The following is a 13,581-nucleotide window of genomic DNA, read 5'->3' on the forward strand; positions in this document are numbered from 1 at the left end:
AGTCAACTTAGCCTCCTCTTTGCTCTCTAGGGTTGAACAGTTAGGAGGTCCGTTGGCTGGGAGTAAATCCCTTTCAGAGCACTGGAATTGTGGTCATCCTAAAGGAGACTCCACACTGCCTAACATGGCATTTTCTCCAGAATTTGTCAATCTAATGTGGAGAGCCTTTCTGGATGGCTGAAATCTCAAAGGAGTGGGTAGGAGATTCCTCCTCTAAGGCTACCTTTAGCAGACTTCCTTTCAATTGATAAATGTTGTTCGGAAAGGGCCTGGACGATCTCATGACCAGCAAGATATATTGTTGGCTAGAATCTCTAACTGACAGCAGACTGTGAACTTCTAGAGCAGGGGTGCCCACACTTTTTGGGCTTGCGAGCTACTTTTAAAATGACCAAGTCAAAATGATCTACCAACAATAAAATTTTAAAAAAACACAACGCACACTGTACGCATAGAAAATGTTAATTATCATTCCTATTCCAGGGTTTTTCAAAGAGGTCAAAGCAGATGACTCTATGCACTATCACCTCAGTAACAACCATACAAAAATAGACAAATATACCCCCCTCCCTTTTTACTAAACCACGATAGCAGTTTTTAGAGCGCAGGGAGCTGCGCTGAATGCCCAGCGCTGCGCTCGACGCTCATAGGCTTTCTGCGCTAAAAAACTCTATTGCGGTTTAGTAAAAGGGAACCTTAGTGTAAAATATAGACAGCAGATATAAATTCAGACACATTTTGATCACTAAATTTAAAATAAAATCATTTTTCCTACCTTGTCTGGTGATTTCATGAGTCTCTGGTTGCACTTTCTTCTTCTGACTGTGCATCCAATCTTTCTTCCCTTCTTTTAGCCTGTATGCTTCCTCTCCTCCAGACCTCATTCCCTCCCCCAACTTTTCCTTCCTTTCTCCCTGCCCTTTCTTTCTCTCTGCCTCCCTTTCTTTTTTTTCTGTTTCTCTTCTTTCCTTCTGTCTCCCTGCCTGCCCTTTTTCTTTCTTTCTCCCTGCCCTCCCCCAAGCCACTGCCATCAGGGACCAGGACCCAAACCACCACCAATAACAGGCCCCAAACTGTCACCAATAACAGGCCCGAAAGCCGCCGCCGCCCCAAGCTCTCCCTGCTTCGGCCGACCAGCATTCTTCTCCCCAACGTCAATTCTGCCGTCGGGGAGAGGAAGGCTGATTGGCCCAAGATCGCGATCGACCTATTGGGGGAAATGCTGCCGGGTCCTGTCTTCGCGGAAACAGAAAGTAGGCAGGACCCGGCAGCAAGAAGAGCAAATGCTTCACTAACCTGTCTCCCGCCTTAGCCCATAGCGAACGCTTGCTTCAGGGCTCTCAACATGTGCGTGCTGGCTTCCCTTCTCTCCCCCCCCCCCCGAATATAACTTCCGGTTTTGGAGGGAAGAGAAGGGAAGCCGGCACGCACACGTTAGAGCCACGGAGCATAAGTTCGCTACGGGCTGAAATCTCCAAGCCGGTTTTTTTTGTTTTTTTTTAATGTTCAGCAGCGGCGGCAGCAGCAGCAGCAGCAGATGACAGCTGGGCGGACCGCCCAGCTAAAAGGCCCTAGAGAGAACACTGGAGAGGAAGGCTGATTGGCCCGGTAGGTCAGAACGGCAACACGAGTCTATCACGGAGCCTGGGATGGGCTCTGCGATCGACTCGCATTGCCTTCCTCAGCTACTGGTCGATCGCGATCGACGTGTTGGACACCCCTGTTCTAGAGGCTCCGGGCAGTCTAATTTTCAAGGCCCCAGGCACTTTTGACAGTTCTCAGGAGGAGCCTCACCGCAGAGATTCTTCCAGGTATCCAGACAGAGATTATCAGGTCCCAGGCAGAACCAGTTCTTGTTCCATTACAACCTCCAAAAAAGCACAATGATGCCAGGTCCAGAGAGGTTCCCCTGAAGATAGGAGGATGACTCTCGGACTATGCAGAGGTCTGGGCTCAAATCTCTTCAGACTGTTGGGTGCTGGAGATCATTCAGAGCGGTTACAAGCTCGAATTTGCCCAGCTTAACAGACTGGTTTGCGGACTCCCTGGCAGGGTGACCAGAGAAAGCAAGCAAGGTAGCGGCTACAATTCAGAGGCTGTTATATATTCAGGCTATAGAGTCTGTGTCACCCGAACATTCGGGCTCGGGTAGATACTCCATCATGCTCAAAAAAGGCTGAGATGATTGAAGACCCATCTGGATCTTATTGTCAGTGTAGTGCTGAAAGCTTCATGCTTTCGCATGGAGACAGTATGATCAGTCATAGTTGTGGTGGCGCCAGGGGAATTTCTGGCCTCTGGGCCATAGACTAAAGTCCACCTGGTATTGTCCTAGGTTCCAGCTGCTGAAGTTGCCATCTAAGCTCATTCCAGCCTATCCAAGCATCCTGTTGTTTGCAGGATATCTACTATAAAGTCTGGCCAGTAATGTCCTCATGTTCTCCAGGTTCTCAGTCCATTGCATTAACCATTAGGTAGCTACTCCACCCCAATGTTGGTACTGGGATCTGGTTAAAAGGTAACAAAGAGTAGGGTTAGATCAATGGCCTCAAACTTAAACCCTTTGCAGGGCCACATTTTGGATTTGTTGGTACTTGGAGAGCCTCAGAAAAAATGGTTCATAGTCAAAAGTGTGCGCCAACAAAGGTGCGCCGAGACAACTGAGCGCAAGGTGGAAGCCCGTGCCGAAGAAAAACAGTGTTTTAAGGGGCTCCGATGGGGGGTGTTGGTGGGGAACCCCCCACTTTACTGAATACAGATCACGCTGGCGTTGTGGGGGGTTTGGGGGGTTGTAACCCCTCTCATTATACTGGAAACTTAACTTTTTCCCTGTTTTGGGGGGAAAAAGTGAGGTTTTCAGAATAATGTGGGGGGTTACAATCCCCAAACCCCCCACAACGCCGGCGCGATCTGCATTCAGTAAAGTGGGAGGGTGGTCCCCCCCACCAGCCATTGGAGCCCCTTAATACACTGCTTTTCTTCGGCGCGAGCTTCCGCCTTGCACTCAGTTGTCTCGGCGCGCTTTTGTCGGCGCGCGCTTTTGACCTGTCACCGAAAAAATAGTTAATGTTTGTTCGACTTCTTGGTGGAAACATCTGTAAATCCATTATGAAAAGCCACAGCTTGTCCCCTGGGAGTACGTAGCATGGAATCTAGGTGCTCCTTGGGGTCTTGCCCTTTCTTTGATCCAAACAGGATACTGGACTTAATGGACTTTTGGCCTGACCCAGTATGGCTACTACATTCATTATCAGAAAAGGTTATTCTATCAAAGGAGAACCTTTGGTTTTTTTTCAGGCAACCAGTACAAGCCCAACATCAATCCACTGTTAAGTCTTGCTAGTGAAGGAGAGCACAGTCGAAGCAAGAACATCTGCACAATTAAAGCAGCCTCCTTTTTGACTCTCTGACCACAGCAAGTTTTCTTTATAGAATATGCATCCAGTCCTTCCTGGAGTCAAGAGTGGAAGAAAATCACATGGATTCTCTGCATCATTAGAACAGGGTATTATCTTGGGTTTCTGTTACTTTAACCAGAAAGACTCTTGCCCTGCTCTCAACTTCCAATTTTAATCTGCTTTAGAAAGAAGTTGCAATCCCATTTTAAAGCAAATGCCATAGAGACTGTGCCGAAACAAAAAACTGTAGAGCCGATGATCTTGATGAAATCTTTATACACGTGCAGATAATTTTAGAAAGCTACTATGTGTACTTCCTGGGACCAGAGATTTAAAGGGAACGTGGAAGAGATCAGGCTTGGACAGTCTTCCAAATTAGACATGTACTAAATGGGAAGCCATGTTCAAATAAAAAATAAAAATCCACATCATCTTATGTACCTGGCCCAAGTCATGCACAAGTTCCAATTCCCAGTTGAGACCTGTGCCCTAAATTGAGTTATAGGTGTCGTTGTCCCCCAGTCTCTCTCTTGCTCTTACCTTGAGTCTCCCTGGTTTCTAATGGAGAGGTAGGTAAAATACCCAGATGCCATTGCAGCTCAAACCTGTAGGTCCTTAAATAATTGATTACATCTTGACCTGAGATCTATATCTCAATACTTCCTGTTTATGAGTTACTTAAAATGGGCCTTTTAATCTAATGGCATGTCAGCGGCATCCTGGCTTATCTGCATTTTCACATTTTGAGAATTGGTTTTGAACAGAAGTAAGCCAAATATTCTGCGTTTTTATTTTTCATTCTGAAGGGTTCATGTATTGGTTTTGACAATGCATTCTTTAAGATGCATCTTTATGCTCGACTGTGATCAAGGCTTGTTTGTAGAATTGTTAATTAGAATAGTGTTCCGCTAACGCTGAAATTTAGGATTCATTGTGTTAACGGTATTTAGGTTCAAAGCTATCTCCCTGAACATACTATCATTCTTTTGTTCTTCCCCCATTAGTCTCTGTCCCTTGTTTCTTCAAAAAAAAAGGGGGGGGGGGGTGCAGTATAAGCTTAAAGTCTATAGTCCCATGTCATTGTTCTGCATAGTCTCAGAAAACAGACAGAAAATCAGTCTGTAAATGCCAGACTATCAGAAAGGTGAGTAGACTGAAACAAACTGAAGTAGTAAAAACAAAACAATTTATTAAATAAGCAGCTGGAGAGGTGAACAAACTAATCCTCACTAGGCCACATTTTAGCCTTATTGGGCTGCCTTTGGAGCCAATAGTACCAAACTGTTGAAAGATAGCAACAAATAGCAAGCCTGACTGAAGTGTCTGTCTCCCTCAGTAGTAGGTCCTGTTGTGGCTTTTCTGCATGAAGAATTATAATTGAATAGTGGTAGAACCTGTAAAAGGAAATCAATTTTTAACTCTTTCAAAAAGTACAAAAAATAAGGGAACACACAATGAAATTATATGGTAATACCTTTAAGTCAGATAGGAGGAAATGTTATTTTACCCAATGAATAGTTAAGAAAGCACTATAATTCATTGACCCCCCCCCCAAATCAGCATTTTGATTCATCCAAATATAGTTTAATCATTTAGCAGGAGTGCTTAACTAGAGCTCAGTTGAACCCAGGATCTTTGGTTTCTACCAAACCAAATCTACGACTGACGTTAGCCACTCATTTTCGACAGAAACTAAAACTATCCCCCACTCCCTCCTCCACACCTGACCAAAAAAGCCCCCTCCCAAGACCATCCCTCGTGATCATTCTCCTCCACTTTCATTCCACTTGACCATCTCGGGCCTATTTTAAGAAACCCTAGTGGTCTAGTGGCCTCTTCAGAGGCTTGCATGAATTCTACTTGTTCTTGCCCTGTGCTGCCGCTCCATCACAATGGCTGCTGAGATCTTCTGCAGTAGCCTCACCAGACTGCTGCGGGAGGGCCCAGCAACCATTTTGCCATTACAACCAGCAGGGGCAGGTGCAAAAACTGAAACCGAAAGTTGGTCAGCATCCGTGCTTAACTACAGGTACTCGTCGACTTACGACTATAATTGGTTCCGACTGACAGGTCGTAAGTTGATCGGGACGTAAGTTGGCCTATGTTAGACTAAGGTAAGAATACTGTATTAGACTGGGTAATGATATTGTAATTATCTTAAAGTAATATTTTATCAACATTTGCTTACTTTCTAAGTCAAGCACAGCACATTCCCTTTGTGGTGCACATTCGTTTTGGTGCCTCCTCCTCTTTATATTATTACTCCTGTGTAGCGAGACTTGGGAGTGTGGGAGACTGGGGCTGCTAACAACTGGCGGGGGAAACTGTAGTAAATGCGTCGTAAAGTCGAACAGTCGTAACTTGAATAGGTCATAAGTTGACGAGTACCTGGATTCTGTTTGTGTTAATGCTAAGCAGTTTAGTATGAAACATATAATAGCCTGGATGACTTCAGTAATTATTATCTCTTAAGTGCTATGAATATGTCTCTGTTCCTGCCTGTTAAAAAGTATGGGCAGAATATTCAGTAGAATTTATGTGAGTAGGAGTGGCTCCTTCCTGTTAAGTGCTTTCTATGTTATTTGCTCATTTTTCCTTGCTCTCCATGTAAACTTCTTCAGAACAACTATTTCTTAGTAAATGTTTCATTTTGGGGAAGAAATGTATCTTATGTTGTTGACTCTCTTTTGAACCCCCCTCCTTTTGGCTTTGGAGGAATCGGCTACATGAGCTTATGGGCTGGGAGGCCCGCTTGGCCTGTTCTTCTCATCACCGGAGCAGAGACTTTGTCAACACCTTGACTCCATATTTGAACATTTTATCTCCTGTGAGTCGTAGCCGTATCCTGAATAGACTCCAATTGTTTTCTGGCATACCTGTTTGACATCTAACCCCCGTCTGGGTACCATAGTATTTTTGTTGGTGGGGAGGGAGGGAAGAGGGGCTCGGCGGGGTTCTTTCTGCGCGATAGGGGTGGTTTGATCATGACTGTGGAGGACATAAAAGTCCATTCCTCCACGGTAGCTCGTTTCTATTGTAAACCTTGTCTTACGCTTTTGTTGTTCCTGCTGTTGATGCTGTTTAATGAAAAAAGATATAAATATAAGTGCTGCTCATTGGTGCCAGCCACTGTTTTTCAGTCCCTTTATCTGGATAGTGTAGGGACTTGGACAAACTCCAGAGGACACAAAGGATCTTGGAGATGCCTGTATCCCACACACTTATCTCAGACTGATGAACCCAAAGAAAAAAACCTAAAAAAAACAACTCATTCACACCACGCCTGTGCACAATTGTATAATTCCCTTTATTCCGGTTAGCTTATTCTCTCATACAATAATAGAAAAAAGGTTATACAGGATAGAAAGGAATACTAATCATTTAGCCTCAAATCTAGCACACAGTAACATATAAGACAGGCAGAGACAAAACCAGAGGGGATTTGTACTCGTGGAAAAGCAATGTACTCTTGAGCCAGAGAGAACAAAGTCCTCTTGCTGGACTTATGGATTCATGTATAGGTTTCTCAGTAACATGTACAGAATAGGAAAAATGCATGTTTGTTAGTTCAGATAACTTTCATGTACACTTCCCCCTCCTTATTTGTAGGGGTTAGGGGCAGAGCCGGCCCGCGAATAGTAACATATCTAGCACACAGTAACAGTTTTTTACTGTCACCCCTAGATAGAGCCAAAGTAGAGCTGGAAGTTATCTAGGTACTGTCAATATTCAGTGCCAGCGTTGATACCGGGATAACTATCTATATAAGTTAGGATAGCTAACTTATCTGGATCGTTTATCCGGACATCAGTGGTACCCAGATAATTTGCATTGGCTGCCCTATACGGGCTGCAGCAAGCACAGAATGTTGCCATTAAATTGATTTTTAACTCTAGGTAATATGACCATCCGACTCTAATTGAGAGCCAAATGCGGACTCCCAGGGGCGTTCCATATTGTGTCTAAAATTTTGTTGTTGGTGTTTAAGATTTTTCATATGGGCTCCCTTCAGTTTTTATCCCTGTACTTATCACTACATATTCCAGCATGGGCCCTGCATTCAAGCCAACAACATTTACTAAATGCCCATTTATTCCAAATGTTTCTGTAAATTTTGAAAATTAGGGCTTAGTATTGTAGGGCCTACAATGTACAACGCTCTTCCTCCGGAACGTTCGCAGGTAGGGCTGGTCTCGGGGCTCTGGTCTTTGACCTGGGGGCCGCCGCGTGAGCGGATCCAGCAGCGGCAATTCTTATGTTCTTATGTTGTGCTCTTCGTTTCAAGTTCTGCTAAAAACATATTTACAGTGGTGCCTCACACAACGAACTTAATCCGTTCCAGGAGCAAGTTTGTTATGTGAAACGTTCGTTGTGTGAAACGCGTTTTCCCATAACAATACATGTTAAAAAAAATAATTCGTTCTGTAGCATAAAATATGCTAAGATGACATAAAAAAAAGATAAATTTTTGGTTATTATTTTTATTTAGATACATCTAAAAACATAATTGTTTTTTAAAACAACACACATTTTTTAAATTTAAAGACAGACTAAGTAGAGTCTAATTTTACAGTGAGAGGGCAGAGTCTCAGCGGCAAAAACTGGGACTTAACTGTTCATTTTTTTTTTTTTCTACCGTGTTTCCCCGATGATAAGGCAGGGCCATCAAATAAGACAGCCCCCCCTTTTTAGAAAAAAATGTAAAATAAGGCACCCCCCCGCAAATAAGCCACCCACCGATACCTGCGCTTACCCGAATCGGGTGGTACGGTGGGTGACTCCGTGTGGTCCCTGGCACCCCCGACACGATCGGGGCAAGAGGGAGCTCAAGCCCTCTTGCCCCCCCGACTCCCCGACACGATCGGGGCAAGAGGGAGCTCAAGCCCTCTTGCCCCCCCGACTCCCCGACACGATCGGGGCAAAAGGGAGCTCAAGCCCTCTTGCCCCCCGACTCCCCGACACGATCGGGGCAAAAGGGAGCCCAAGCCCTCTTGCCCCGCCGATTCCCCAACTCCCCGACAATATCGGGCCAGGAGGGAGCCCAAGTCCTCCTGGCCACGGCGACCCCCTAACCCCACCCTGCACTACATTACGGGCAGGAGGGATCCCAGGCCCTCCTGCCCTCGACGCAAACCCCCCCCCCCCCCAACGCCCGCCCCCCCCCAAGAACCTCCGACCGCCCCCCCAGCCGACCCGCGACCCCCCTGGCCGACACCCCCAACCCCCTTCCCCGTACCTTTCTGTAGTTGGCCGGACAGACGGGAGCCAAACCCGCCTGTCCGGCAGGCAGCCATCGACGGAATGAGGCCGGATTGGCCCATCCGTCCCAAAGCTCCGCCTACTGGTGGGGCCTAAGGCGCCTGGGCCAATCAGAATAGGCCCGGGAGCCTTAGGTCCCTCCTGGGGGCAGGGCCTGAGGCACATGGTCGGGTTGGGCCCATGTGCCTCAGGCCCAGCCCCCAGGAGGGACCTAAGGCTCCCGGGCCTATTCTGATTGGCCCAGGCGCCTTAGGCCCCACCAGTAGGCGGAGCTTTGGGACGGATGGGCCAATCCGGCCTCATTCCGTCGTTGGCTGCCTGCCGGACAGGCGGGTTTGGCTCCCGTCTGTCCGGCCAACTACAGAAAGGTACGGGGAAGGGGGTTGGGGGTGTCGTGGGGGTCGGCCAGGGGGGTCGCGGGTCGGCTGGGGGGGCGGTCGGAGGTTCTTGGGGGGGGGCGGTCGTTGGGGGGAGGGGGGGTTTGCGTCGAGGGCAGGAGGGCCTGGGATCCCTCCTGCCCGTAATGTAGTGCAGGGTGGGGTTAGGGGGTCGCCGTGGCCAGGAGGACTTGGGCTCCCTCCTGGCCCGATATTGTGTGGGGAGTTGGGGAATCGGCGGGGCAAGAGGGCTTGGGCTCCTTTTTGCCCCGATCGTGTCGGGGAGTCGGGGGGGGCAAGAGGGAACCAGGCGGAGAGAGGGCAGTTAAGCGCAGTGCCTGCGCGGAAGGATGCAGCTCGGGCGACTTCGTTGTGTGAAACGAAGTTCGTTGTACGGATCAAGACATAAAGTTCGTTGTGCGCAGCGTTCGCTGTGCGAGGCGTCCGTTATGCGAGGCACCACTGTATTTCAACAAGCATTTAATGTACGAGGTAGGTTCCCCTACTCATGGCAGCTGGACAGCTATTGATTGCTGGGAACTGTGGAGCACGAGAAGCTCAGACAAAATCTGCCTCTTTCCTATTTGTATTTTCTTTTCTCACTGCAAAATAATGTTATAGTTGTACACTGCTTTGATGTCTTGGCCTTAGTCAGTTAATCAAATAAATACAGCCTTGCTATTCAGTGCCTCTATCTGGGTATGACCTGGTAGTAAATATGTGGGCATAGATTAAAAAGGTGCACAGTGTTTGAAGTCAACAGATTGTGGTGTTTAAATAATAGTAGTTTATATTTTTTTAAATTCCTATTGATATATTATTCCCAATAAGCATTGAGGATTATAGAGGAGAAGTCGTTGCAGCATTTCTTTGTTACTCTGGCTACTGTGCTAACAGATTGAAGCTCCTACTTCTAGAGCCTTAGAACCAATACATGTCAGATCCAAGTTTCCAGATCTTTAACTCTGTCTGTGATCAGATGTCTCATGCTTCACTGAAGGCTTCTGTTTGGGCAATGAAGGAAGTGGTCACTATATATTCTTTTAAATAAAATAAGCATGGTTGCTTTTTCACTTGGATATACAGAAATGAAAGAAGTCAGTCCACCATACATTTCCAGTAAGCTTTCATGAGCCACATTTCCTTCCTAAATCAGAAATGTATTTTTTCATAAAAGGTTACCACCAGTAACAGTTTTGCAGTTTACAGTTTATTTCTACTTGATATACTGCTTGTCCACAGTGAATAATTGAAGTGGTTTACGGTTTAAATAATAACAATACAATAAAAGAACTCTGTTTGATGATAGGATAGCCCATAAAACATCAGACATCCCTATAAAAAAAAAAGATAAAATACATAAACAACAGGGCGAATATCCTACATTATTAATGATAACTTCTATGTCGCCGCATCATTTTTGTTCATGTTTGTTTCTTTGCATATTCTCTTGCAGTTTTTCCCCTTTCCCCTTTCCCCTCATGCATGTTTTCATGGTCATTGCCTCTTTTAAGGCCATAGAAGCTAGGCCAGTGGTCTCAAACTCAAACCCTTTGCAAGGCCACATTTTGGATTTGTAGGGACTTGGAGGGCCTCAGAAAAAATAGTTATGTCTTATTAAAGAAATGACAATTTTGCTTGAGGTAAAACTCTTTATAGTTTATAAATCTTTCCTTTTAGCTAAGTCTTAATAATAATATTGTAATTTATAGATAAAGAGACATATGATCAAGAAACTGTTTTATTTTACTTTTGTGATTAGGATAAACATACCGAGGGCCTCAAAACAGTACCTGGTGGGCTGCATATTTGAGACCACTGAGCTAGTCTGTTCTCTACTGCTTTCTGTTCTGTCTCCAATCCTCTATAGTAGTGGTCTCAAACTCGCGGCCTGCCTGGTACTATTTTGAGGCCCTCGATATGTTTATCATAGTCACAAAAGTAAAATACAAGTTTCTTGATCATATGTCTCTTTAGCTATAACTAAAGACTTAGCCAAAAGGAAAGATTTATAAACTATAAAGAGTTTTACCTCATGCAAAATTGTCATTTCTTTAATAAGACATTAACCATTTTTTCTGAGGCCCTCCAAGTACCTACAAATCCAAAATGTGGCCCTGCAAAGGGTTTGAATTGAGACCATTGCTCTATAGAGACCATACAGGAAACCTGAAATCACTGCAAAGTTTGGGCTTTCTTGAGGAAGGACAGGCGAAATCACAGAGCCATGAAATTGGCCTTAATAATATAGATGCAGTATAATCTGGAGATGCTTTTCTGATTTTCTTTGTTACAGGTACTTCTTCCAGCAGCTGGTCTCTTGCAGTTACAGGATGTGAAGAAGACATGTTGTGAATTTTTGGAATCCCAGCTTCATCCTTCTAATTGCTTAGGCATTCGTTCTTTTGCTGATATACATGCGTGTACAGAGCTGCTTAACCAGGCTAACACATATGCAGGCAAGTATAACTGTATATACCTTGGTGCTGTTACTTTGTAGTTTCATGTTTCTAAAGGAAGTCCATACATGCCTGCATGTATATAGACCATATATTTTGCTTAATCCATAAGAATTGTTAATGTGGTGTCTGTTTATTGAATGGACAAAGCAAAAACCCCAAAATAGGGAGAACTGCAAAAATAGTTGAAAACAAAAGGTTTCCCCTACCCGAAAACAAGATGGAGGGTAGGGACAGTTGGACCAGTCAACAGGCTTACTACTTAAATAATTAGTGTGAATGGGATACCCTCAATCTCACAGCTTGCATAAGGGAACAAGTCCCTGAAGCACCAGCTGTCACAATCAAAACCCAGAAGGGTATTTATTTGTGAAACATCCCTGGGTTACCCAACTAAATTTAACTAGTGCACAAAAAGTGGTAAGTGAAAAATAAAGTGAGTAAGAAACCAAAAATTCACTAAAACATAGTGGAATGGTTCAAGTGTCTCTATCCCCCATCGGGGGTAAATAGCGTCCAAAATCAGCCGGGCTGGCTCAAGAACGAGCAAAATCAAAAAGAGAATACTTAGCATCTCCGTAAGTCCAAAATGCCGAATGACCAGCTTGAAAATAACCTGTCCAACGGAGCTCCGTTTCGAGGGAAAAAGACCCCCCTTCCTCAGGAACCAGCTGTGAAGTTAAACTGTGCTCTCGGATACCAGCCAGAGGATGAAAGTCCGGAATGAAAATGGCGCTAAGTATTCTCTTTTTGATTTTGCTCGTTCTTGTGCCAGCCCGGCTGATTTTGGACGCTATTTACCCCTGATGGGGGATAGAGACACTTGAACCATTCCACTATGTTTTAGTGAATTTTTGGTTTCTTACTCACTTTATTTTTCACTTACCACTTTTTGTGCACTAGTTAAATTTAGTTGGGTAACCCATGGATGTTTCACAAATAAATACCCTTCTGGGTTTTGATTGTGACAGCTGGTGCTTCAGGGACTTGTTCCCTTATGCAAGCTGTGAGACTGAGGGTATCCCATTCACACTAATTGTTTAAGTAGTAAGCCTGTTGACTGGTTCAACTGTCCCTACCCTCCATCTTGTTTTCGGGTAGGGGAAACTTTTTGTTTTCAACTGTTTATTGAATGGAAAATTACATTCTTTGGGGTGGACTTTGATGGGATATAGGTTGATTTGTTAGCTTTGCTGGGCATACTTTCCCGATTTATCAAGTTTATTAATAATGATAATAATATTACTACCCTACTGGGCAACCTGCTATATCTATGATAAGATAAAATAGATTCCTTGAACATTTGTCTTTGAAGTGCATATTTCTTTTTAGAAATTAAATCTCAAGTTCTGGGCATCATAGTTAAGTCTCTTGAAGCTCCTTGTCCAGGCCACCTTCCACAGAGGTTAACTGTCACATTATAAATACCACTGCCACAAGATGGCTGCCAGTGCTTTCCTGTAGAAAGTTCTCGCAATTCTCGAGCTAAAAGACCATTACTTCCCCCTCCGTATTCATGAATTCCGTATCTATGGATTTGCTTATTCGCGGTTTTAAATAAAAAAATGCATTTTAATTTTCAGGCGATATTAAGCCCTATAAACCCCCCCTTAAGCCTTATCTGGTGGTCTAGCGAGTTTTTGGGGCAGGAGCGATCTTCCCACACTCCTGCCCCGTGTAGATCGCTCACAAGAAATGGCTCGAGAGACTACGGGAGCTCAAGGCATCCATTTCCTGTGAGCGATCTGCACAGGGCAGGAGCGTGAGAAGATCGCTCTTGCCCCGAAAACCCGCTAGACCACCAGGTAAGGCTTAAGGGGGGGCTTTCAGGTCTTAAAATAACCGGGAGGGGGAAGCGGGGGTTAGGGGCAGAACTGGCCCGAATATTATTCACGTTTTTTTAATATTCGTGGGCCAGCTCTGCCCCTAACCCCTGTGAATACGGAGGGGGAAGTGTATATAAAAGTTTTCCCAGTTCATAGTAGGCTATGATCTCCAACTCAGAAGTAAGGTTCAAAAGTATATTACTTTTACCAGCTACCCTCATTAGCACAATAGAAACAGTAGTAATTCATTTTCATGCTCAAG

The 13,581-nt window shown here is 44.9% G+C and overlaps 1 protein-coding gene across 2 annotated transcripts in view; it reads left to right on the forward strand.

Moving 5' to 3' along the window:
- Window positions 1-13,581, forward strand: part of LOC117359300 (kelch-like protein 2) — a 244,718-nt gene that overhangs the window by 147,822 nt on the left and 83,315 nt on the right. For both annotated transcript variants that reach the window (XM_033941843.1, XM_033941834.1), the window contains one exon: window positions 11,331-11,493. In XM_033941843.1, coding sequence (XP_033797734.1) covers window positions 11,331-11,493 — 163 coding nt within the window. The remainder of the gene's footprint in view (window positions 1-11,330; window positions 11,494-13,581) is intronic.

This window comes from Geotrypetes seraphini, chromosome 1 (assembly GCF_902459505.1).
Source record: "Geotrypetes seraphini chromosome 1, aGeoSer1.1, whole genome shotgun sequence".
Taxonomy (NCBI): domain Eukaryota; kingdom Metazoa; phylum Chordata; class Amphibia; order Gymnophiona; family Dermophiidae; genus Geotrypetes; species Geotrypetes seraphini.